The sequence below is a fragment of the Oreochromis niloticus genome, linkage group LG12 (assembly GCF_001858045.2).
Source record: "Oreochromis niloticus isolate F11D_XX linkage group LG12, O_niloticus_UMD_NMBU, whole genome shotgun sequence".
Lineage (NCBI taxonomy): Eukaryota > Metazoa > Chordata > Actinopteri > Cichliformes > Cichlidae > Oreochromis > Oreochromis niloticus.
The window spans coordinates 38,089,227-38,116,073 of record NC_031977.2 but is presented as its reverse complement, the minus strand read 5'-3'; the positions used below and the strand labels follow the sequence as shown (position 1 = coordinate 38,116,073).

At 49.0% G+C, this 26,847-nt stretch overlaps 1 protein-coding gene and 1 long non-coding RNA gene across 2 annotated transcripts; one reads left to right on the top strand and one right to left on the bottom strand.

Annotated features, from left to right (window-relative positions):
* Positions 1-308: 308 nt before the first annotated feature.
* On the top strand, positions 309-26,847 carry ogdha (oxoglutarate dehydrogenase a). The gene is given in 25 exon segments (XM_005460079.4): positions 309-465; positions 3,416-3,793; positions 8,211-8,402; positions 9,307-9,409; positions 11,746-11,790; positions 18,747-18,862; positions 18,981-19,135; positions 19,540-19,686; positions 20,039-20,129; positions 20,212-20,391; positions 20,613-20,741; positions 20,820-20,922; positions 20,925-20,998; positions 21,426-21,578; positions 21,655-21,757; positions 21,905-22,033; positions 22,111-22,261; positions 22,486-22,613; positions 22,693-22,871; positions 23,031-23,102; positions 23,183-23,308; positions 23,486-23,558; positions 23,731-23,894; positions 24,085-24,239; positions 24,331-26,847. Coding segments are annotated over 24 exon segments (3,129 nt in total). The 5' UTR covers positions 309-465; positions 3,416-3,553; the 3' UTR covers positions 24,452-26,847.
* Positions 19,550-20,129, bottom strand: LOC112841782 (uncharacterized). Its single transcript, XR_003213137.1, has 2 exons — positions 19,988-20,129; positions 19,550-19,798 (listed from the first exon to the last, which is right to left on the bottom strand). It is a non-coding gene; the product is annotated as an uncharacterized LOC112841782 (long non-coding RNA).

Genomic DNA, 26,847 nt, shown 5'->3' with positions numbered 1-26,847 from the left:
TTCAAAGTTATTTTAGAATTGTACATAGTGTTTTAAAAATATATTTAGGACCAAAAGGGTTTTTTAATGTCCTGATACAATAACTATATTTTTAAATAGTTTTGTGGAGTTGGGCAATTAAAATCGAGCCCTACTTTGTTTCTATTTTTTTAACTGTTATTTTAGACTTAAGTTGTTGTTTTTACTGAACTGTGGAAATATTTTTAACAATAATTTAAAATACTGTTGAACGACTTTTTCACAACAAACATTTAAATGAGTATAAAAAAGATTCCTTGTTAGTGTATTTGTTTAGTTCCGTTTGTAGTTTTTCTACAGCGGGACCACGCCCCTTTCACTGTACGTGGTGACGTCAGCGCGGGCTACGCTCCTGTGCTCAACACATCGAGCTGTCATCATTTTACCGGGAGAAGCGAAGGGCATCCGGGATACCGGCCGAGAGGGAGCCCAGCACTGTTCTTGGAGGTCAGTACCGGGCATTTAGGAGGGACGTTGGGCCGTGAGCGAGGACACGGTCCGACCTGCGGGCTCACTCGGGGGCTGGTTCCGGTTTAGATTCGGGGAAAATGAGAACCGTCTGGACGAATGCAAAGTGGCGTTGTTAGCCTGCTAGCCGCGTGCTAGCTGCTACAGCCGTTTAAATTAACCTTTGGAGCAAGGCCGTCCGTTAAAAGGCTCCATAAGCGGAGCAAACGCCTCCGCTGAATGCAAACACAGAAACTTATTCAGAATCTAGCTGTTGATTTAAAGCAGGGGCGTTTTGTGAAGCTAATCAGCTAATTATATAACGCGCCGCGTTAGCGCTGAAGCTAAGCGTGCAGCTAAGAGTTTGCGCAGTGAGAGCTGCTCCGTGTGGCTTCACATACAGCAGGTTTTAGCCATTAGGCTCTCAAAACAGATGATTTTACGATATCTGGGGAACACGGGCAGGCATTTTCGGGAACTCATGACTCGTGAAAGGACAAAGTGATCGAATGTCCTGGTGGCCAATAGAGAAGTCTGGATTTCTCACAGGCAGCCAGTCAGGAGGCGCGGTAGGCAGGTAGTGGGCGGGTCCAGGCAGGGTTAAGGGGAAGGAGAGCAGGCTGGGAGTGGAGCCCCAACAAGGTCAAAACAAAGCAGAAAGTCCCGATGGGGGGCGAGAGCAGGCCCGTGGGGGGTTTGGAAGGTGTCCCCGCCTCCCAGAAGGACAAGGTTCCGGTTCTGTGACTGGGCTCTGAGAAGGGCTTGGAAAATTTTTGACTCCCTGAGTTCTGTGAAGATCTGCAGAAGACTTCAGACTTGACCCCGTTTGCAGAGTCAGCACCTCAGAAGGCTCAGAAGTATAAAGACACCCAGTGTGACACTGATCTCTGATCAGCAGGCTGTGGGATACACGCGGGTTTCCACCATCTGTGCAGCTGTTTTAGGAAACGGCAGGACCAATATGACCTGCGTGAGTTACAGCTTACTGTTTTGCAAGTTGAAACATCAGGTAACATGGCAACACCAGTTTAAAGGATTCCCATCAATCCAGAAAATGCTGGTAGTCACATGGCCAAAGAATTGAGATGTTCAACTTGCTAAGAAGAATAACTCCCAGGATTGTAATAAACATACTTTTATTAGTTTGGTTTAATTATCTCAGGCAGAAAACGTATTTTGTTTTTCACAAGGTCATAGAAACAGGAAGTGCAGACTCTCTGCTCACTGTGTTGAGCTCACATTCACACTCTGCTCCATTTTGAGCAGGACAAACCCTGCTGACCTTGCAGGACCTCTCTCAGGCCTGTTTTGTGGTGGAGTACCTATACGAGGCGAGGTACTTTGCTCTGGGGCGGGTATTGTTTGAGATATGAGCTCAGGAGTCACCAACACAGCCTACTGACCAATCAGATTTCTGGAAAACGGCGTCACCCTTACTGGAAGATCCTCTGTGTAGACAGTCAGAGGGTCTGAAGGTGTTCTCTTTATCTGATGAGTCTCAGGAGGAGCTCTGCTGCTGCTTCCTGACCTCATCAACATGTAAACAGACTGACTGTCCTCTCAAATCATTTAATGCCAAAACTAAAGATTTTTAATCACCACGAGAGTAACGAGAAGGTTTTAATCACAGGCGGCTGTTCAGTCACCGTTTTACTGGCTTCCTTCCTGCTTTGAATAAACGTTATTAATCCAGCAGCTGTTTTCCAGCCTGACTGATCAGCTCACACGTTCATGCAGAGTTTTTAGGCCTTTACTCTCTGTCTCGTTGGTCAGAGGCTCCAAACTGTGCCTCTTTCATGTGAACACTGATAAACCCGTCATGTGACCCCCCCCCACCCCAGTGTGATTGATAGTTAGCGTGTGAAGCCAGATATGGAACGATATCCTGGATACGTTGACCCTCATACAGGCTCTGTGTTTGTTGGTGAAAGTTAAAACACTAGCTAAAAGTCAGACATGGAGTGAGGAGGCTGTGCCGTTTTTATTAATAATCAAACTGTAGTCTTTATGTATGTATGTATGTATGTATTATTTATTGCAGTGTGTTGTTGTGCTGTGCTTCACAGAATTCCTCCAAACACCAACTTTACAACTTTAAAAGAAATTTTAAAAAATCTGAGGCGGAAACCTCGGTGTTCTCGTAGTTTCACAGTGTTTACCTGGACACAGGTGAGATGGCACGTCCTGCGTGTGAAAACAGCAGGTCTGTTTTTGAATAAACTTTATCGCAGGGGAACAAGGTGCTTTGTTTTCCTTCTGCAAGTGTGGTCATGTGACCGGGCGGGCTGGCTCGGACAGCGACCTGCACAGAAAGTAAAAGCGTGCGATGCACTGATCTTACAGGTTGTTCCCGGAGTGCGGCGTCGGCCTCTGATGTCAGGAAATGTTGCTCAGATCTTTTGGACTGAAGTTCATGTCAGTCATCTGTGACCTGCCCCTGAGCTGGCCTCTCAGGGCCGATTCAGCCGGGCGCCACTGATTACTAAAACCACCATCAGGTCATGTGACCGTTCCGCCTGATGTAAAGAGATCTTTAAGCACGCGCTTTAAACGTGTGTGTTATGATGTCAGATTTCCAGGAGTAAATTTGGACTCAGGGTCAGACTTGAAGCGTCTGTTCATAAGGAGGTGAAGTAAGTGCGAGTCTGACGACTGCTGTCTGTAAATCTGAACGTTAGCATCTTTAAATCCGCTGTGACGTATTTCTGAGGACGCCGTTTGTCAGGTGCGGCAGATCAGCCTTGACTCTGACATCGTGTTCCTCAGTTTTATTCTGAGTGATCCTCTGCAAACAGTAGCTTGAGTCAGCGCTCTCAATGTTATTAGAAGCTCGTCAGACAGAAACCGCCATCGTTAAATCCTAAAGCACAGCTTTCTCTCACATCTCATTTGAATAAAGGTGACTGTGGTCTGGAGAATGGGGGGCTAATTCTCTCTCTTCTTCTCTCAGTGGACTGACGTGGACCTCTGACTGCTTCCTGTCGTGGGACCGACCTGCTTTTTTCTCCTGCATCATTGTGAGGTGGGGGACGTCCGGACCGTCGGCCCAAAAGTCACCGCCGTGCGTGTGATACTTTAAGGACTGCTCATGCATCGTTTAAGGACTTGTGCGGCGCGGTTGCGTCCGCTCACCGCCTCGCAGGCGGCTCAGACTGTCGGCCAACAGCGGCCAATCACAGTCACCTCCACGGGTGGCAAAAGGACGTTTCAGCCAATCAGGTGCTACACGGCACCGGTGGCCTCGGAGCCGTTCCTGAATGGGACGAGCTCCAACTATGTGGAGGAGATGTACTACGCCTGGTTGGAAAATCCCAAGAGTGTTCATAAGGTAAGGCGCAGCGGAGCCCCTGCAGGTGTGGAGTGGTTAGTGCAGAGGTTGGTTTGATTTTACTGCTGGCAGCATCGATGCAGGACAAACCCTCCAAAGGCCTTCAGCAGCATTTCACAGTGTAATGGGACATAAACCCAGAACGCAGACAATCAAAAGTTAAAGGTTTGGTGATTTTGAACACATAAAAACAGCTGCACACCCAAAGCACCCGCGCCATTTACACAGTATAGATGGATAGATTCCACAGATAGAAAGTGACCCGACTTCTTTAAGTTGGTGAAGAGTTGCACGAATTTAAACCCTAGTGGGAGTGTCCTTTAAGAGGGTAATTGACCCACTGTTGAGCATGTGCCTCATCCCATGAGCCAAGGTGTGGGAAAGGGTGTGGGTCACTATCAGCAGAGGTTTCGGGTGAAACCATTGTGAGGCCCACGTCTTTCAAAATGATGAAGATAAAAGTTTAGTGTCCTCTCTAGCAGCCCCGGGTCAGACAGTTTTAGGTGCTCGTGTACAGTTTTATATTTTTAAATATTAATATGATGTTTTATTTCACTTGAAATGTGAAAAATAATGTTCTGAAAGCCTTGAAATAAAGAGGGTCTAGTACACCCTGCGCCCCCCTTTAGACTCACTCCTGCTTGTTGCAGGTAGATACAAAGTGTCCGTCTGCTGTCGTCCTGATTGAAACAGACTGAGCTGATACATTCACTGCACATTTGTCTCTGTGTAAAACAAGCAGCTCTGTTTTTAGTGACTAATGTGGAGGAAATGCTCGTGTTTACTGAGCCGTGCATTAAACAAAGCATTTAAAGAATTTGCATGAAGGATTTTTAGAAATGTTTCATTATCTAAAGCTATCATCACAGCTGAATCTTCTCTACAAGCATGGTTTCTTCTGATTGGCTGGTTTCTGGAAGTATGGAGAAGGGCACCAACCACTCTTAGCGGGTTGTACATTTTCTGTCAAAGATCACCATATGAGGAGATCTGTGACGAGCTGCTGTCAGCATGACATCATGAGTAGAAACAAGTGAATGTGTAAGGCAGGCATGACAGGAAAAACTGCATCGTTAGCTCACCGCTATTCGCATTATGTTGCTAAACGACTGAACGCTCGGGAAATGTGGGCCAAACCAGCAGTGGCAGATTTCTTTAAACTGTGTACATATTTTTCTCCCCGTAATTCATTTCCTGAGGGTTCGATGATAAACACAATAAAACGTGAGAAATGAGCAGAAGATTGTGATTGGCTGAAAACTAAAGAGAAAGGCGGGATTAGTGAGTGTGACCTCCAGCTGGAGGGACCCTCTAATGAAGACACCGTGCTTCTTTGTTAGTGACAAACATGGCTCCCTGTGTCGTGACGCACGGCGGCGGCGTTCACTGCTGGGAGATCTCCATGAATGTGCTCCAAGAAACGTGAACCACAGCGTCGGTGATTCACGTGCTCACGTCGTGTGCCACTGCTGTGTTAAATTACATACGTGCGCATGCTTCTGATTGGCTGGTTAAGCATGCAGTGAAACATCTCCTCAATGTTGTTGTGCAGCTGGTCCTGGTTCTGCTCAGGGACCCGTCCACCTCTGACGAAAAGCTGCTGCAAGATATCAAGGACACAGAGAACATGATACAGGAAGTGTGGGGCCCGCTGGTTAACAGTAACAGGACTCTTTCAAAATAAGAGTGAAGCAAGTGTTTAGTGGGGAAACTCTTGTGGCTTCGATGAGTCAGATTAAACAAAAGAAAAGCTCAAATGAGTGTCGTGTGCACAAAAAGCTGCTGTGGGAAACAGTGGTGTGCATCTGTTTGTAATGATATGATGCGTGTGTGCAAAAGTCTTGAGCCACTCCTCATTTCTTTGTATTTTGTTTCCAAGGAGGCAGACGTCCTTTGAATTTTTAAAGTGCTCTTGAGCAACAACTCTCCAGTTTTCTGAAGCTCTTTGTTGTTGGACACTGTAATGTACTGTAGCGTAGTGTGTTTGTGAAATGAGTCAAACTCAGAATAATAACATGTGGAGAATCATAGGGAAGGTTTTACTGCACAACAGGAACATCCGGAACACGTTGTTGTTGATTACTGGGATGAAGGACGAGCATTAAAATGTGTCTGCAGGCGTTTCCTCGTGTCCTCATTCTGAAACACATTACAGCCACGCTGACATGCTCAGTGTGCTCTGAGCACATGTGACCAGTCATGTGACAACATCCTGTTCAAGAGTAGCAGCTGTGTCAGGATGGCGGTTTAAAGGGTCCTGTTAGTGCTTAAAAGTCTGAAATAAGCTCTGTGCAGACACATGGAGACGGTGCGTTTCATTCATTTTAGCAGCAAAAACACATAAGTGCGGTATCCCATCACCGTTATGTAACAGCAGCGGTTCATCGGCATAATCAGTGACGTCGACTGCAGACTACAGGAGCCTGTGGGGACAGTATCACCTGTGTCACCTGCCAAGACTCGATACTAAGAGGAGCGTAGCGCGAATGGCAAAGCAGCAGGATGGAAGAAAATGGAGTCAGAGATTTAAAAGTGAAAGAATTTCACAGGAAACTGAAGTTAAATCTGCATTTAAAACTCCTGTGACGTCACCTCTGAGTGGGTCTGTTTAAGAGAGTCACGTTTGTTAGTTAACCTGTCAGAAACTTCTCAGGATGACGCTCGCTAAGCTAACATCACAGTTTTGTTTGCTAACGAATGAAATGTGATGTAAACAGGAGCAGATACACGGTCTGCTGCTTTGTTTGGTCTGCTCACATTAATATTAGTTTCCCTAATGTTAGGAGGTAACCTGTGGGCTGAACATCATGTCAAAGATGAGAGTCGCATCCAGAGCGTTTCCACGGAATCATCTTAAACTTTGGAAACTTGTTATTTAGGACTGGAAAATCATTTTGACCACAGGAAGCAGAGACGACAGTTATGGATCAATCAACAGAAAGAAAAGTTGGCACATTAGTCGACGATTAGTTACAGCTCTAATCGGCTTCATAAAATATTAAATTAGGTTCCTGTTTATGTTTCAGATGTCTAACGTGAGACCTAAAATCTAAAACCACACATGTGATGTAGACAGAGCAGCATCATGGCGTCTGTCGGGGACCAGTGCTGCGTGTGGAGCTCACAGCTCTCAATTCTTTCTTCTTTAAAAAGCTGTAAATGAGTCTTTTTTTCCATCATTTTTCCGTTATTTGTCTTCAAACGGGCTCTGGGGTCGTGAAGGTGACACGGCTGTGACAGCGTGTGTTTCGGTGAGCTCTCTGACCGGGCGCTAAAGGACAGCCAGCTAATAATAGCTCCCAGAAGCTCGAGTCACATGACAGACCTACTTCAATGAGAATGAGAGGCCCTCTGGCTTCGATCGATTCTTTAATGACTTTAAACGAGTCCAATTAACGAAGGCCGATTTAAAAACAGGAAGTACTTTGAGGGCGTTAACCTAAACAAAGAGAGAATCATCCGTCAGAGGTGCAGCATGTTTGATCAGAGCTCCACCCACACCGTTTTTACTGTCAAGAAGAATCATTGTGGGCACAACCCTCCCAAACACACACACACATATTCTTGTTTTGATAGTGAGGACATCTAATTGACATCATCTCTTCCCAGTTGCTAAACCTAACCCTCAGCCTAACTGCAACCCTGACACTGAAACCACATTTTGGGCCTCAAACTCGTGGGGATGGACGCTTTGTCCCCACGAGTGACTGTTGGTCCCCACAAAGATATCTAAACAGGTACACACACACTCCTCTTGGTACAGAATTTTCTGTGTGTGTGTGTGTGTGTGTGTGTGTGTGTCACATGTCACATCTGTTATGTAACGACTTCACACCGTGACCTTGCTGTTATTAGCTTAGCCTGCTAGCTGGACGCAGGAAGTAAAGTGTACTGTGGGGCGGGTGCTCGCTCACGCAGAACAGCTGAAATGTGTAAAAGTAAGCCGGGATCTTTGTTCCAAGCCCGTGGACGCGCTCCACCCTGTGACTCAGCAGGAGTAACCCGCTGTGATGGCTTTAAAGCTTCCTGTGTGACTTCGTCAGTCTGACGCTGAGGAGGAGTTTGGTGTGTGTGTTTGGTCACCACGGAAACAGCGTGATGTAGAGGAGAGCTCATTGAGGCCCTCTGACGTCCTGATGGTGAAACTCCGCGCCCTCAGATTTCCTCTTCCTTCATCGAAGCTTTGAGCGTCTCTGAGGTCAACCGTCAAACGCCATAAATAACACTGCGTCCATGTTTGACTCAGCACTGGTTAGCTGACGGTTAGCTGTTCTAACTCCACCCACCACAGGAACTTCTCTTACTTATAGAGCACACACAGCAACAGCAGGTGCTGAGGTGCCTTCAGTCCAGTAAGATCAGGATTGAGCCTTCTTCATGGCATCAGCAACATCTTTCTCTTCTTCCTCTCCTGCAGTCGTGGGATGTGTTTTTCCGGAATGCCAACGCCGGCGCTCCTCCCGGTGCCGCCTACCAGTCTCCTCTGCGTCTGTCTGCGGCGTCCGGCCTCGTCGCCCCTCAGCTCTCCTCTCTGGTCGGAGCTCAGCCCAACGTGGAGAAGCTGGTGGAGGATCACCTGGCTGTGCAGTCGCTCATCAGGGCCTACCAGGTACACACACAAACATGATCAATACATCGATAAGATTATTGAAAAGCCTGTGTTTGTCAGTGACCTCTGACCTTTGGCTGCTGATAGAGTGAAGCCTGTACTGTAAAATATTTTCCTGTTTGCTCACCTGCTTATTGATGGCTGCTGTTTGTTGATGGAGACGTTGGTGAGGTGAGTTCAGGTCTTCACAGCTCACACGAAACCAGCCCAATCAATAATCGATGATCAGAATCATCAGTGGGCGGGATGTCTGTGGGTCGGCGCCGCCGCAGGGTCAGCGAGGGGTTTCCACAGTAATCCAGACTGGCGTGCTGGAGCACTTCAGGGTCATCACACTTTAACCCAGAGTTCAAAGTTCAAAGTGACTGCAGCAACAGGAAGTGCAGCCGGCTGGATTAAAGCCTGAATCCCGACCCTGACGTGACGCTGTCGTGAGGACCTGTGAGGGCCTGAGCTTCCTGTTGTGATGTGTGTGTGTGTGTGTGTGTGTGTGTGTGTGTGTGTGTGTGTGTTCAGGTGATGGGTCATCACAATGCCCACCTGGATCCACTGGGAATCAGCTGTGTGAATTTTGATGATGCTCCGGTGAATGCCGGCTTCCAGGATGTCGGTGAGAGCGCCGCAACTAAACCACCAAACAGACCATGATGTTAACTTTGCTTTTCCCTCCACCCGCCCTCCTCCACCCCCACCCCCCTTCTCTCTAACGCTTCCTGTTTCTTCTAACTTTTCAACGTTTCTCCCGTTTCTGATTTCTTCCCTCCATCCTGCTTCTCATCTGCTTCGCTCTTCATCCTCTGTCTGTTATTTGGTTGCATCTCCTCCTCCTTCTTCATCTCACCCTGTCCTCACCCTCCTCTCCCCCTGCCCTGGGTGGGCTCTGTGTTGTTGTCACTTCCTGTAGATCCGAGGGCACCACGTGGCCCAGTTGGACCCCCTCGGCATCATGGACGCCGATCTGGACTCATGTGTCCCCACTGACATTATCACGTCCTCCGACAAGCTGGGTGAGGAGCCGACCCTCAGAAATCGACCTCCTCTTCGTCTGTTCAGCGCTCCTCCTCGTTGGCTGGAGGAGTCTCTGAAACTTTATTGTACAGCAAAAGAAACTCTTCTGCTGTACAATAAAGTTCTTTTTTTAAATTGAGGTCTGTTTCAGGATTTTATTCTTTGTCTAAACCGAATCGTTCTTCCTCATCTAACATCTGAAGACCTTCGTTCTGTGATGAAGGTCCGAGAATTAACCTGAAATCATTTCAGTGTTTCCCACACGGAGACGTGAGCAGAGACCGCGCGGCTGTGCTGACGTGAACATTAGTGTCAGTTTATTAATTACAGTCTGGATCATCAGATGTTTGCATGCAGACACTTGTGATCAGCGGATTTAATTTCATTTAACAAACAAACTTATATTTTTGTTATTTTAGTTTAAAAATGAATTTTAAATATTAATTAAAACAAAGAGCTTACTGCTGTAAACCCTCAAACTGTGACACGGGTCCTGATCACGTGGTTCACAGTGAGGCTGTTACTCTGTAATAAACAGCATTTATCAGATCAAAGGTTCAGTCCTGCGTCCGTGTAAACTCTCGGTGGTGGCGTGTAGCTGCAGTCGCAGTCTCTCCTCCACGCTCCGTTAAAGTGTGTGAGGACTGTTTTCTTCAGTCTGTGGGAAACACTGAAAACAGTGACCTAATCCTAATCCCGAGTTTAAAATCTGGATGATTCTCTGAGACCTAAAAAGCCTGACTACTACACTGATGATGTTTTTAGTGAAAGGGGAACGTCCTTGTTCCTGCCGCTGACGGTGATTACGTCCCCGCCGAGGACCGAAAGCTTTCTCAGAGCCTCCGTAGAAAACGTCCTGATTCGGTGTGGCTCCAGGAGACCCGGCGGTAACCGGCTTCACTGCCTCAGACTCGGAGATCCTCTCCGCTGGAAAACACGCTCGGCGTTAGTGATGCAGCGGGACGAAGCCTTTAATGGTTCAAAATTTGAGCCAATCAGCAGCCGCCGCCTGAGTCCTTTTCTGTCGGACGTGAGTCGCCCATTGTTGACTCAACGTGGGGTCGTAGGATATCTGGAACTGTGGCACAGCTTTTACTTTGAAGGGCAGCATTCTCGGTTTCCTGTTTGGGCCGCAGCGATCTGCTGGGGACCAGAACAATCAGCGGTCTGCTCACGCTCGCTTCGTTTAGATTCACCACAGCGTGCCGGCCGTGTAGAAACGGCGTGGGTGATGACACTCGTTTATTAAAGCTCATGATTCAAACTGAGCGACCCGCGAGCTGTCTGAGCGCTTCATCCACGCACGCGTTCACGGAGCCCAGTCTGAACACGAGACCTGACAAAGATCACGGAATCTTTCTGAAGATGGAAAATGCGGTGTGAGCGATGGCTGCGCGGAGCGGCGTCGGAGTCTCGGGGCTGAGCTGCTGGCTCGGCGGGCTGCTGCTGTAGTTTAGCTTCTGCTGCGTGACGCTGGGCTGTGCACCACGTTAGCCACAGTGCTCCTCCACTGCTAGTCCCCCTCAGATCTGTTCCTCCAAGTTTGGACCTGAAACCCCGCCAAGATGATGTCATTTAATCAGCTGACATTTTACATCATCTGTACAAACCGTGAGTCTAAGGCGCTCCGTCTCAGAGCTCTTCCTCGTCTTCTTCTCAGGACATTTATTAAATAACAGCAGTCCTGGTTCCAGGTGCCTTTAAACCACCACAGAGGAAGAAGAGGATAAAGCTGTACTTGCTGTTTGTTCGCAGTCTGAATGCTGCTAACGGCTCGTTAACGTTCAGCTTTGGCTTCAATCTGTGTCGGTCAGAAACGGGAAACAGGAAGTCAAAGATCAAAGGTTTGTGGCTTCGCCTCGCTGTCGCGGCTAAATAAACCCCTGAAGCTGTGACTCCGCCCACTGTTACACCTCAGGACACGCCCCCCTCGCTGTGCAGCTCTGGTGTGTCTTTGAGGCTCGAGCTGCTCTGTGTGCCGTGTTCAGTTTGTGGTATTAGTGCTCCGAGGAAGTAGTCCATCCGAAGGTGACCTGAATGGCTTGAACCCTCAGTGTGGGACGGCTGTGGCGACGCTGTCTAACCTCAGCATGGCGTTACATGCGTCTCTCCTTCTCCACTGCTCCTTCTTCTTTGAACGCGGGGTCAGACGGTGGTGGAGACGCGAGATGCCGGGCGGCTGCTATGCTGATGAGGCTGTAGGCCGGTGTGGTGGTGTTGGTGCTGGGGCTGGTGCTGGTGGTGTGTAATGGCTGTGGGGTAAAGGGGGTTGCAGGTCATTAATGGTGTCCGGGTGTCTCTTCCCTTTGCTGCCCCCTGCTGGTGACCCGTCCAGACGTGGCTGTGTTCAAGGAGAGGCTGCACATTCTCACGGTCGGAGGTACGAGAACCAGCACTGCTGTGAAGTCAGTAGTTGATCTTTAGTGGAGTTTGTCAGTGCAGTAGTTTGAAGGAAAGGTCTGCAGGAGCTGAAAGCATCAACGCAGCAGATGGCGGGCTCCTGAGCTCCTGCAGAGGGCGCCGCGGCTCCGCAGAGAGATTTCATCTGGTTCAGCATCTGATTCTGTCTTTGTGCAGGAGTTGAAGCATGTTTGTGACCTCACAGCGGTTTAACCAAACTGAAAGCATGTTCACATATGTGCAGCTGCAGTCCTCAGATCCTCTCACCAGCCCCACGCTCACCTGGACAGAGTGTACCTGCCGGTCTGTTGGGCAGTAATGTGCACCCAGACACACCCAGACAAATGTATAAATAATCACATGATTTTAGAGAGGGATATGTCTTCAGTGAAGCAGAGTATAAACTGTAATTTTATGTCTCAGTTTATCACTTTCACCTGCTGCTGCTGTTTCAGTAAATGTGACATCAGTTAGTTTTGTTTTTTAGAAAGAGAGCGAGAAGCAGGTGAGACGGGAAAATAAAAATCGTGTAGACGGTCACGCCGGCAGCATCGTCTGCCTTAAATGTCTCAGAGACTCTGCTGCTTCTTTACTCCTGTGGATTCTGTCTCTGTGGGCTGAACCACGGTGAAATCTCCCTGTAGCCTGAGCAGCACACAGGAAACACTGAGAGGAAGTTCATCCCGCCTGACGGGACAGGCGCCGCCTCCTCTCAGGGTCCCCTGTGCTCCCTGTGCTCAGCTTTGTTAGCTGCTGCTAGCGTGCTGACCCCCGCTCTGTCCCACAGTTCACCGTTATGTTCATTAGTGTCTCAGCTCAAGTGTCTGAGCCTGACTCTGAATGTGCTCTGAACTATGGCTTGATGCATGCTCCATCATCCAGGTAAGGAAATCCCAAAAAGTTGATTCTGTTCATGTGGAGGTGACGTGGACTCGACCAGGTGATGTCACGCCCACATGAACAGAGTCAGATATCTTTGGCAGGAAAGCGTGCTCAGATGCAGATGTGTCCACGTGGATTAAACATATTTATATACTGGTTATTAATAAAATCGGGCTGTTGTTACTGGGCAGCTCCTTCCTGCTGGCAGAGGTCACTGTTCACAGTTTAACAGGTAACTGAAGCTCACCTCCTCCACAGACTACAGTAATGCTCAGCAAGGCTGAAATTTAAAGCAAACGCTGAAAAAACCAACGCGGTAGTTCCTCCAGCATCCAGCCGGGGCAGCACTGAGTCAGTCCCAATGTTAAACATGTCCAGCAGCCTGAGACACAAACTCTCTGTGGATAATTATCTGTACGGGTCGGAACAGCTGCTAGCTGTCTGCTAGGCTAATCCATAGCTTTCATGTGATGTCAGAGCTACTGGGATACGCCCACCTGGCCGCTCAGAGTATGGCACAAACGTGCGAGCACACCTCTCCTAACCCCGCCTGACAGATCACATCACACCAATCCCCGCTTCTCCACGCCGACCCCGACTCTCATCTCACGGCCGCTCGTTTAAAGTGTAGGAATGATTTACCTGATACTGGAAAAATGCTCGGGCAGCTTTACTGTTACGACATTGTGACAAATTAATACTTTTTGGCCGTGCAAATGTCCCAGTCAGCAAACTGTCACATTTACAGCGCTCAGCATAAATGAGTACACCCCCTTCAAAAAGTACGAGGCTGAGTTTGATTGAACACCTGTTTAACTCCATATCATGAAATTAAGGTTAATAATATAACTTAGATCACAAAATCTTCAGTTTTACTAAAATTGGTTGAAGCAAAAATGAATACACCCCGCAACAAAAACTACTACGTCTAGTATTTTGTTTGACCACCGTGATTTTCAAGGACAGCACCAAGGCTTCCAGGCATGGAATGAACAAGTTGTGACATATTGCAACATCTATCTTTTTCCATTCTTCAAGAATAACCTCTTTTAGAGCCTGGATGCTGGGCGGAGAGTGATGCTCAGCTTGTCACTTCAGAATTCCCCACAGGTGTTCGACTGGGTTCAGATCAGGAGACATACTTGGCCATTCAATCACCTTCACCCTGTTCTTCCTCAGAAATGCAACAGGAGCTTTAGACGTGTGTTTTTGATCATTGTCGTGTTGGAAAAGTGCACAATGACCAAGTGCACGGAGTGATGGCAGCATCTTCTCCTTCAGTATAGAGCAGTACATTGTTGAGTTCATGATAGCATCAATGAAATGCAGCTCCCCCACACCAGCAGCACTCATGCAGCCCCACATAAGGACACTGCCACCACCATGTTTCACTGTAGGCACCATGCATTTCTATTTGAAATCCTCACCTTTATGATGCCATGCAGTTTTGAAACCATTAGTTCCAAAAACAGTGATCTTTGTCTCATCACTCCAGAGTATAGAGTCCCAGTAGTCTTCATCTTTTTCAGCATGGGCCCTAACAAATTCTAGGCGTGCTTTTTTGTGCATGGGCTTTAGGAGAGGCTTCCTTCATGGACGATACCCATGCATGCCATTCCTGTGCAGTGTGCGCCGTATGGTGTCACGGGAAACGGTCACTCCAGTTTGGCTTTCTATTGCTTTAGCTAACTGCAGTGAACTTCCATGGTGATTTTCTTCAACCCTTCCCATCAGGAGACGCTCCTGTTGAGATGTTAACTTCCGTGGACGGCATGGATGTCTCTGTAAGATGGTTGCACTTCCATCTTTCCTACAGTTTTGGATCACTTTTGCTACAGTATTCTGACTGATACGTAAAGCTTTGCTGATCTTCTTGTAGCTCTCACCTTTTTTGTGTAAAGAAATGATTTCCTTTCTCAGATTTTGTGACATTTCTCTTCCATGTGGAGCCATTGCTGGCAGCATGAAATGGGAGGGGCTTTTCTTTTTTAAGTAATGCCCCTTTATCGTCACCTGTCTGCTGGACATCTCTTAAATGTGGCTTTTCTCCTAAGACTAGAATTGGGGTGTACTCATTTTTGCAACATGGGCTTGAATGAGTTTGTTAGGAAAATCATTTTTTTGTGTGCAAATAAACAAATCTTGTTTGCAATCAATGGCCCACGTTTGTGGGAGTATTTTGTATTATAGTATCTCATAGAAAATGTTGATTCGGAAAGGAAACTAAAGGTTTTCTGACAAATGTAGAGGGGTGTACTCATTTATGCTGAGCACTGTATGTATGGTAGTTCGTTTAAGCTAGCTATGTAGCGCGTTGCATCATTTACCCGTCCAGATGAAAAATACATGTAGCTGTCTGCACGTCGAAAGCATTCATCCATCCAGCAGTGTGAGTGACTCTACAACAGACACGTGGATGTCACCGACCTGGAGCTCAGGGGGAGGGGCTTAGATAAAGCTGCCCTGTTTAGTGACATCACGTGACCAATAACATGGCTGCTGTGAGGTCACTGTACTAACAGACCGTCTAAGACAGGGGTGGGCAATCTCAGTCCACCAGGGCCGGTGTCCCTGCAGGTTTTAGATCTCACCTTGGGCCAACACACCTGAATCACATGATGAGTTCGTTACCAGGCCTCTGGAGAACTTCAGGACATGTTGAGGAGCTAATTTAGCCATTTAAATCAGCTGTGTTGGTTCGAGGACACATCTAAAACCTGCAGGGACACCGGCCCTCGTGACTGAGATTGCCCACCCCTGGTCTTAGAAGACTGAGCTGCAGTTTCAGTGAGTGAAGTTCTGGGATATTTGGGTGTTATTGATTAGCAGGTGTGTGTGATGTCACAGATCCCTGGCATACTGTGTGTAGACGCAGCAGGTTATTAATCTGTAAATGTACTGCAGGGAAGTCTGGATCTGTCTTTGGGGCGTCTGAAATCTGACCACTGACGCTACGTCAGGTCGTGACGTAGTCGTGTAATGTCAGTGACCTCACCCGTGTTTCAGCTCAGTGCGTCGATCCTGCTCCCGTTTCCTTAAGTTTAGCTTCGTGTTTTTGGACAGAAGCATGAGAAAAATGTTACTGATCCCAAAATCGAGGCTGGGAGGAGAAAATGTTCCGCCTGTGTGCTTCAGCACTGTCAGCAGGTTTAAAAGGAGCTGAAACAGAATATTTCAGTCAGTCTCAGCAGGACTAACTCGACAGAGCAGCAAGAAGCTGTGCGTAAACTGCCCGCTGGTGCTCCACAGGTCACGCTGGTCTGAGTCCAGCTGTTACTGTCACAGAGGGCAGAGCACTGACCTCAGGACAGAGCCTCTGCTTTTACTCGAGAACAACGATGACACGTCAGAGGTGCTTTGTAAAAAACATCCTCAGCATGTTTCAGCTGAGCTGCAGCTCCAGATGTTTCACTGAGGTCGGCTTAGCAGCTGTCTGAGGTTTGTTCCTCAAAATATGAAAGATCCTGAAACAGACTTCAGGATGGCAGCACACACTCAGACCTGCACACATGGGGCAGCATTACATCTACTCTATCTGCACCTGGTCCCCGCCTCAAAGTAATAAACTGCTTTTAGTACAAAAGCAATGACAGGCTGTGATTAGCGCCCCCATGAGGCTCAAATGTTTAGAAAGAGAAGTCAAAGGAGTTTGCAAAGAAAAGCGTCTGGACTTCTTTAGGTTGCTTGAAGACGTTTCACCTCTCATCCGAGAAGCTTCTTCAGTTCTAAGGTCAAATGGCCGAGAGTCCCAGATTTAAACCCAGTGGGAGTATCCCCCCAAGGAGGGACAAAGGACCCCCTGGTGATCCTCTAATCACATGCGCAAAGGTGTGAAAGCGGGTGTGGGACCTAATCAGCCAGGGTTTCGGGTGAGCTCATTGTGAAATTAGGTCCCACACCCGCTTTCACACCTTTGCGCATGTGATTAGAGGATCACCAGGGGGTCCTTTGTCCCTCCTTGGGGGGATACTCCCACTGGGTTTAAATCTGGGACTCCCGGCCATTTGACCTTAGAACTGAAGAAGCTTCTCGGATGAGAGGTGAAACGTCTTCAAGCAACCTAAAGAAGTCCAGACGCTTTTCTTTGCAAACTCCTTTGACTACGATGACCTGGATGACTGAGAACCTTCACAGACATTTAGAAAGAGAAAACTGGTGGATGAAAAGGGAGATCAGTCCAGGAGGGCACGGCACACAGTTACTACAGACACTCGCCACAGACGGACAGAAACGCTTACAGACGCAGGAGAAGGCTCGTCTGAGGCTGCTGGAGCCAGGGAACGATGTTGTGTCAGTAGCTGAGCTGTCTGTAGGGGGCACTGGTGGTCTGTAGGAGCTCTCAGTCGAGTGTCCATGGGGTAGATTCAGCTTTCTGATTGGCTCCTTTGTGTGTTTCCGGGCTCTCTGATTGGCTGAGCCTGAAGTGAGTCTGCAGGCAGGACGAGTGCTCAAAGAGACGCTCCTCCTTCATTACACCTCCTCCCCTAACGTCCCAATATCAGTTTAAAGTCAAACGATCCCGCTCTGTCATCACTGCTTCTTCATCTCATCGCTGTGCTGACGTGGAGCTTCGTATCAGAGACCAGCGCTGACACGCAGGTCATTATAAACACTGTGTGTGCACAGAGCACAGAAGCTCGGAGATCCTCACAAACCCCACGGAGTACGAGTTTGAAACGGTCTCACTGTGTTCACCAGATTATATCTGATCACGTTAATCAATGATGACATCCTGAAGGTTTCAGCCCCGAGTCTTCGTTATGTGAAACGTGGCGACTGAAGTACATCAGTAACTTAATCTGAGACAGATGACTTTGTTTTACACGGGAGCTTCCTGAGAGCTTACTGCGTTACTCCATCTTTGCAAAGTGTTTCTCCTGACAAAGGTCAAACATCGTCTTTAATATGCAGAGAATCGTCTTCTCTGCTGCCGACGACGCTCCGCTCTGGTCTCACACGGTTTTCCTCACAGAGGCTTTCAATTCAACTTTACAACAATACAACACCAAATCACAACAACAGTCGCCTCAAGGCGCTTCATATTGCAAGGTAGACCCTACAATATTATAATCATATGACCCCGAATGAGCAAGCGCTTTGGCGACCGTAGGAAGGAAAAACTCCCTTTTAACTTCCATGTTTTCCCCGCTTCAGTAATGGCGTTTGACCCCGAGTCTGTGAGAGAAACCTGAAGCCTGGTTGCTGCAGGACGTCACCCGTGTTACAGCATGATGAAGCGACGCCCACAGACGTGAGGGTCAGTAACAGTTCATCAACCTGACGAGCGGCGTGCGGCGCGACCAGCCGGCTGTGACCACAGGATCAGCTCTGAATCGATCTCGCTGCACTCATGAATCAAACGCACCCTTTCCTGTACAGCGCCATGTTTTTACTCACGCCTCAGTCAGCTCGCGCTCTAATAGATCTATTTCCTATGCTCATGTCTGCACGCCGCAGCAGGTCTGACCGCCACACGTCGAGCGTTTGTTAGGAAGCAGCGTGAAACGGTATTCACGACTTTATGATTCAAACAGACGTCCTGCAGGTTCAGGTGGAGAAATCGGAGGCGCCTCAGTGGACTGATGCTGCTGAGTGTTCCTATGATGGTCCTGGAGCAGCGATGATGATGATGAAGGCGGTCTGTCGAGCTTTCAGGCTGCTGATTGGTTTAAACTGTCGATGCTAACAACTTTTATTTTATTTGTTTTGGACCCACAACACCACCTCCTCCACCTCTGCTGTCCTAAAACCATTAAAACCTCCACTACTCTAATGCCAACCTCCTCCCCCTGCTCCTCCTCCCCCCTCTTACCCCTGTTCTTCCTCCCCCGGAGGTGTTTCTGTGCTCCTCCTCCTTCCCCTCCCCGGCTCCTACTCCTCTCTCTATCCCCCCCCCCCCCCCCCGCATGTGTAAATCTCCCCCTTTTTGTTGATTAAAACTTGTCTTCATCATGCACGTTTTCCTGTCTCACCTCTTTTCCTCCTTTCTTTCTCCTCGTTCTCCTGCTCCTCCCCCCTCCCCTCTTGCTCCGTGGTGCTTCATGGGACTTGTAGGCTTCTACGGTCTGGAGGAGTCGGACCTAGAAAAAGTGTTCCGGCTTCCCACCACCACCTTCATCGGAGGCTCGGAGAGCGTGCTGCCACTGAAGGAGATCATCCGCCGGCTGGAGGTGAACACACACACACACACACACACACACACACACAGGAAATGAGCAATGAGAAGTTTAAATGTTTTACAGGCAAATTATTATTCAGGAAAATGAATGTGTGCGTGTGTTGGTGCAGATGGCGTACTGTCAGCACATCGGGGTGGAGTTCATGTTCATCAACGACCTGGATCAGTGTCAGTGGATCAGGCAGAAGTTTGAGACTCCGGGCGTGATGCAGTTCACTCTGGAGGAGAAGCGGACGCTGCTGGCCCGCATGGTCCGCTCCACCAGGTCAGAACCCTCACACACTCAGGTCCCTCACGCAGATTTATCCACACACTGATTTTATAAGCTGGAGCAGGAGGGCGGAGCAACAGAGGACCCAAGGATGAACCCTGAGGTACGTCAGCATCATAAACCACCACGAGCCGTTTCTGACAGCTCGTGGTGGTTTTACCCGCAGCGAAACTCAAGCCCACCTCCTTCAGTCACCTCAGCTCTCTCAGAGAAACAGAAGCTCAGTGCTCTGGTGTTTCAGTCATAACCAGTTTGATCCTCACACTGGTCCCATCGATGGGATGTCTGCTGTAAAATCTCCCACTCCAACACGGAGACGTTGGGAAACATGGGAGCGGCTGCAATAAGCGAATCTGCAGTCTGTGTTGGGAATAACCTGCGTGTTTACCTGTGTTCAGGTTTGAGGAGTTCCTGCAGAAGAAGTGGTCTGCAGAGAAGCGCTTCGGCCTGGAGGGCTGCGAGTCTCTGATCCCCGCCCTGAAGACCATCATCGACAAGTCGTCTGAGAACGGCGTGGAGAACGTCATCATGGGAATGCCCCACAGGTAAAACCAAACGCTGCTGTTCTCTGTTACCCGACCGCCCACACGCCACTCCACAGTCGATGACACCTGTGTGATGTCATCAGGAAGGAGGCAGCAGCTTCCAGGAGAAAATCTGCATCAAAACAGCGAGTTTAACGGCGTCAGCGCTCCTCACGGCGAGGTTATAAAAGCAGCAGCCCGACAGTGACGCACTGAAAACAAGAGTTAGAGCACAAACATGTTGAAATGTTTGCTTTTTTATTTTAATGTATTTCTGCTTCAGTCAAAGATGACAGAGTAAATAAATACAGGGTCAGCTCACGCCTGTGTGAAGACGGACGCCGCTCCATGATGGCCTCTGTGTGTCTTTCAGGGGTCGTCTCAACGTCCTGGCCAACGTGATCCGGAAAGAGCTGGAGCAGATCTTCTGTCAGTTCGACTCCAAACTGGAAGCAGCTGACGAGGTCGCTGTTTTTACTGCTGTTTGTTCGTTTACTCTCGGTTTTTCTTTCCCCGTCTGATCCAACCTGCTGTGTTTGTCCTCAGGGCTCCGGCGACGTGAAGTACCACCTGGGGATGTACCATCGCCGCATCAACCGCGTGACAGACAGGAACATCACGCTGTCTCTGGTGGCGAACCCGTCTCACCTGGAGGCCGTGGACCCCGTGGTTCAGGGAAAGACCAAAGCTGAGCAGTTCTACTGCGGAGACACAGACGGGAAAAGAGTAAGTCTGACGGAAGTACTCGGATACTTTAAAGTACTGATACTGCACTGTGAAGATACTCGGTTACAGGTCGAGGTAGTTTTTCTAGCTCAGAGCAGACTCGACTCATTTTTTTCTTCCTGGAAACTGTCGGAGGTGTTTCTGTGCAGGAAGAGCTTTCGACCAATCACAGACTGACTTGGTGAGCGCAACAGTATGAAGTGCATGTGTGCTCTGTGCAGGTGATGTCCATCCTGCTGCATGGAGACGCCGCGTTCGCCGGTCAGGGCATCGTCTACGAGACCTTCCACCTGTCCGACCTGCCGTCCTACACCACGCACGGCACCGTGCACGTCGTGGTCAACAACCAGGTAACCTCACAAAGAAACAGACCGTGAGCCGCTAACATGGCCCGCCGAGCCATCACCTCTCTGTCGTCGTGTCTACAGATCGGCTTCACCACCGACCCTCGCATGGCCCGCTCCTCGCCGTACCCCACGGACGTGGCTCGAGTCGTCAACGCTCCCATCTTCCACGTGAACGCCGACGACCCGAAGCCGTCATCTACGTCTGCAAGGTGGCGGCCGAGTGGAGAGCCACCTTCCACAAAGACGTCGTGGTCGACCTGGTCAGTAAAAACACACACACACACACACACACACACACACACACACACACACAGACAGACGTTTATAGACGTTTGTTTCTGATGTTAAATTAATTTTTGTTTCCTTTTTTCATTTTTGTTTTCAATGATGTCATCATGTTTCCTCCCTCTTCCTGTCTTGGCTCTTTGTTGGTTATTTAATTTTTTTTTTAGCACATTTGCTCCTCCCTACATGTTGCTATGCTCAGCAGGTAAAGCTATGAGCAGACACGTTATTATTTATGACATTATATATTTTATTTCACTGTGTGAAGTCACAGCAGACCTCAGAGGCGACTGTTTCCCTGCGTCTCTCCTCTCTGACACACATCCATCATCTGGAGTCTGCTCCTACCTGTTCACACACCTGGAAACAGTCCTTACTGTGTGTGTGTGTGTGTGTGTGCAGGTGTGTTACCGTCGGATGGGTCATAACGAGATGGACGAGCCGATGTTCACTCAGCCGCTGATGTACAAACAGATCAAGAAGCAGAAGCCGGTCCTGCAGAAATATGCAGAGAAGCTGATCGCAGAGGGAGCCGTGAGCCGGCAGGAGTACGAGGTAGGACTCGCCCACCAGGCGAATCCTGCTTACAGGTCACCATGATGTCACTTCCTGAACGTTTGTCTGTTTGCAGGAGGAGATCGCCAAGTACGATAAGATCTGCGAGGAGGCGTACGCTCGCTCCAAAGACGAGAAGATCCTGCACATCAAGCACTGGCTGGACTCCCCGTGGCCCGGTGAGAGGGCGAGGAGGCGGGGTCGAGTCACCGTCAGCTTCCTGACACAGACAGAAAACTGACAAACACGATTCAGACTCTCAGGATGTTGTTTTCACTCTGATGTTCAGCTCCAGACTGTTAACCCTTTAAACTCGCTGTTTTCAGGTTTTTTCACCCTGGACGGTCAACCAAAGTCGATGAGCTGCCCCTCCACCGGCCTGACCGAAGACAACCTGAACCACATCGGACAGGCGGCCTCGTCCGTCCCCGTGGAGGACTTCACCATCCACGGAGGTCGAGAAAGGCGCCGCTTTCTGACCCAGCAAACGGGAACGAAGACGTTCAGCTGACGCTGTTGTTTCTCGCCGCAGGTCTGAGCCGAATCCTGAAGGGCCGCGCCGAGATGGTGAAGAACCGGATGGTGGACTGGGCCCTGGGCGAGTACATGGCCTTCGGATCGCTGCTGAAAGAGGGGATCCACATCAGGCTGTCGGGGCAGGACGTGGAGCGCGGGACCTTCAGGTAAACCTGGAGGCGTGTCAGGCAGCGGCATGTGACACACAAAGCAGAGAGAGCTAAAGAAGCGAAAAACCACGACACAAAATAAACTGATGACGTGACGTCAGGAGGAGACGAGCGGCTGGGAAAACGCCCCCGATCGTCTCAATCTGCTCGTCTTGACGCCGTTAGCATGTTAGCTCAGAGCGCAGGTGGTTGACAGGTGTTCTCTGTGTGTCCCCTCACAGCCACCGTCACCACGTCCTTCACGACCAGAACGTGGACAAGAGGACCTGCATCCCCATGAACCACCTGTCCCCGGACCAGGCGCCATACACCGTCTGCAACAGCTCGCTGTCCGAGTACGGCGTGCTCGGTCAGTCGTCGCTCTCCGCAGATGACGCATCATCGATGGCGTTTGTGTTTTTGCCTGATGGCTGTTTCTCCGTCTGCAGGCTTCGAGCTGGGATTCGCCATGGCGAGCCCGAACGCTCTGATCCTGTGGGAGGCTCAGTTTGGAGACTTCCAGAACACGGCGCAGTGCATCATCGACCAGTTCATCTGCGCCGGGCAGGCCAAGTGGGTGAGGCAGAACGGCATCGTGCTGCTGCTGCCGCACGGCCTGGAGGGCATGGTGAGGACGCCACCGCACCCTCCTCCTCCTCACTGACTGAAAACTAAAGACAACAGAGTGTCGATAAGTCTGAGCTGATCAGTGTTCCTGATCTGTGATCGTTTATTTCTGATTGATAATCAACACGTCCTCGCTGCTCTGTCTGAATGTTCTCCTCAGGGTCCCGAACACTCGTCAGCTCGTCCCGAGAGATTCCTCCAGATGTGCAACGATGACCCCGACGTCCTGCCGGTGAGACGCACACACAGAGCAGTGATGTCAGAGCAGTGTGTGTGTGTGTGTGTGTTATGACTCTGGTTTCTGTCCCTCAGAACATCACAGAGGACCTCGCCGTGCGTCAGCTCTATGACTGTAACTGGATCGTGGTGAACTGCTCAACCCCAGCAAACTATTTCCATGTTCTCCGACGGCAGATCCTGCTGCCCTTCAGGAAGCCTGTGAGCCCCCCCCCCCAAACACACACACACACACACACACACACACACTAAAACCAGCATTAGCCTTAAAGCGGAGTCTGGAGGCGTACATGTGTTGACGACTCGTCACGAGTCTCTCTGTGAAAACATGCTGTTCAGCGTAAAGTCATGTGATCAACTTCATGTTTGTGTCCCCAGCTGATCATCTTCACTCCCAAGTCTCTGCTGCGTCACCCCGAGGCCCGATCGAGCTTTGACGAGATGCTGCCCGGTAACGCCTCCACCCACACCTGCAGCTCTAACGGCTCTGACGAACCGAGCCTGACCCTCCCGCTCTCCTTTCTTCTCATTCCATCCTCCTCTTCTTTGTGTTTTCCTTTTGTTCTTCTTTATCGTTCTTCCATGCTTTCCCTTTTTCTTCCACCTCCTCTTCCTCGCTGCAGGAACTCACTTCCAGCGGCTGATCCCGGAGGCGGGCGTGGCGGCCGAGCGTCCAGAGGCAGTGAAGAGGTTGATCTTCTGCACAGGAAAGGTTTACTACGAGCTGACCAAAGAGCGGAAGAGCAGAGGCCTGGAGGACACGGTGGCCATCAGCCGCATTGAGCAGGTACACGCATGCTACACGGAGACTTCTGATTGGCTGCAGCTGGTGGCTTACGGTGTCAAAGGAGTCAGCTGACTCGTACTCTAAAGTAGCTTTAGTTACAGTCTGGAGGGGATTACAGGATTACAGGATAAGGAACGCGGCGGCGGTGGGTGGTCAGCAGGCAGTAACCGCACACCGTCTCTCCCCACAGCTCTCTCCGTTCCCCTTCGACCAGGTGAAGGCGGAGACGGAGCGCTTCCCCAACGCCGACCTGGTCTGGTGTCAGGAGGAGCACAAGAACCAGGGTTACTACGACTACGTGAAGCCTCGCATCAGGACCACCACGCAGAAAGCCAAGCCCGTCTGGTAACCACCGTCATCATCATCATCAGACATCTGTCCACCACCGTGCGGCCTCTGACCTCTGACCACAGACCACTGACTCTCTGTATTTCAGGTATGCTGGCAGAGACCCGGCAGCCGCTCCCGCCACAGGAAACAAAAACACTCACCTGATCGAGCTGCGGCGCTTCCTGGACACGGCCTTCCACCTGGACGCGTTCAGAGACCAGCAGTGATCACGTGACCTGCAGCACCTGGAATCAACCCTCACCTGTCTCGCCTCCATTCACACTCACATCACACAGTCAGCCCTCTGTATGGCTGAGCACACCGCACAGCAGGAAGTCCATTCAGAAAATCACCGACCAGAACATCACAGTGGGAGGCGGAGCCTCAGATTCAAATTTAAACTTTATTCTTCTGGTTTGTGACGGACAGAAACTTTCACGTAATCATCAAAGACGAAACGAGCTGCAGTTTTTCTCTCTGAGCTGTCTTTGTCCATCAGCTCCTCACATTAACGTCACCGTGACGTCGAAGGAAGCTAAAATCAGACAGATTCTCAATGGACTTCTGAACTGACGTCCAACTATTAGCACTTTAACGCATACACACACGCATACAAACATTTGAGCCTAAACCAATCAAAGTCTAAAAATAGCAACATTTTGAAGGAACTCAACAGGTTTACACCAAATAATCTGAATGTTTGTTCTGAGTCATAAATCTTGTTATGATTTTAAAAAACTTTATCAGTTTGTTGGACAAACACGGGCAACAAAAAGCAGCAACGTTGGTCTTAAATTAGATACATTTTGAATGAAGTCTGGTGCTGTTCACGTCTTCGTATAGTAGCTGTTAGCATCGTTAGCACTTCCCATTTAAAACCAGTGGGAGTCCAGCTAGCTGCAGAGAGCAAGTTTTTTTCACCTTTCAGCAGGTGAGTTCGCTCATTACGGAAAGGGTGATGCATTAAATGAAAGTGAAAGTCACAGCAAACAAATCTGCTCTCAAACAGCCAGTTCAGAAGTCCATTAAGAATATGTGTGATTTTAGGTTTTCCTCAGAGTCACAGTGATGCATCCTGCTCAGCTGCTTCGGTAGCACCAAATCGAGCTAAAAACAACCTCGGAGAGGAAAACTGGAGCTCGTTATTTAACATGTTGGTATTAAATTAGCCCACCTCGCTTTGCTGGCAGTATCAGGGCTGAGGTTGCCTTCAGGCTCAGCTTCACCCAACCAGCGAGGCCGCTCAGCTTCAGCGTGCTCTTCTCACCTGGGATAAAGTTTCAGACTTTTTTACACCTTTTTAAACGTATTTAAAGCAGGACGTTCTGAAACAGGAAGACAAAGGAAGAACCGTAACACTGATGAGAGCTCAGAGCGTTTCAGAGGTTTAACTCTGACATATTTGTTTGTGAACGTCTAAAAAAGTAAAATCTGCTCTTAAACTAAAGTTTGAAGTGTGGAAGGCGTCAGATTCATACGCAGAGTTTGGACCTGAGAGAAAAGTAAACTGAACTACAGCTGAATAATAAAATGCAGTCTTAAATTAGATGAATTCTCAATAGAGTCTGGTGCTGTGGTTCTGTTTTAGTATGTGAACAGTTTGGCCAAAAACACTGGTAGTTTACAGCTGTGTGATTTATTTAATCTAATAAAATCCAACAGCAGGTAACACTGGGAATTCAAACAACACAAGAGACTACGTCTAAAATCGGCAGAATTTTGAATGAAGTCTGGTGCAGTCTGATGAGTGACTCAGACTGCTCCTCAGCATCTTAAATTGGGTAAATTCTGAATGAAGTCTGGTGGGGTTGTTCAGGGTATTTTGTTGCAGAGATGTTTGGCGTGACCAGGCAATGTCACGACTTGATGGCTACCCTTCATCAACAGTTGCTGCAGAAGTTGCTAATTCTGCAACTTTCCAGGCAACAGCAACCTGCTTATGGCAACATGAAGGAATGATGCAGATTTGCTTTAGAAAAAGTTCATGTGGAGTTGAGACTGAATGACCTTTGACCCCACTGTCCACACGGTCACTCTCCAGCTGTGATGACAGAACTCTTCATCCTCGTTCTCATCATCATCAGGATCCAGTCTTCTTCTTGTTCTTCGCACAGAAATCCTGATGAGTTACAGAAACGTTTTTTGTTTAATTTTTTTAGCTTTTTAAAATGCTTGTTAGCATCATTTGCGCCCCCTGCTGGTTCACAGCGGGGGCGGACTAGCTGGGAGAATCACTACAGACAGCAGGTGGCGGATTTTACCTGTCGGCAGGTGTGTCCGTGTGTAATTAGAGGCAGCGCTTAACACTGAGATTTTATTGTCTTTTACTTTGAAGGGATCTTTGGGGAATGAGTCTGCGACACGAACTCAACCAAATGCACTGCTGACGATTCATTTAACCCCTCGCTTCTGGCCCCCCCCCCCCCGCGGTGAGCGTTCATCCCGTGCCAAAATGGATCGCAAGCCTCTCGTGTTTTTAGTGTTTGGCATCCGGCGAGCGGCAAAACGTTCGGCCGCCAGTGGCGTTCTGTGAGACAAAGAAAATGATTTATTTATTTTCATAAAGGGGAAGTTCTCTCATTATTTTGCTTCATTCAATAAAGAAATCTGTATGTACCGCGGA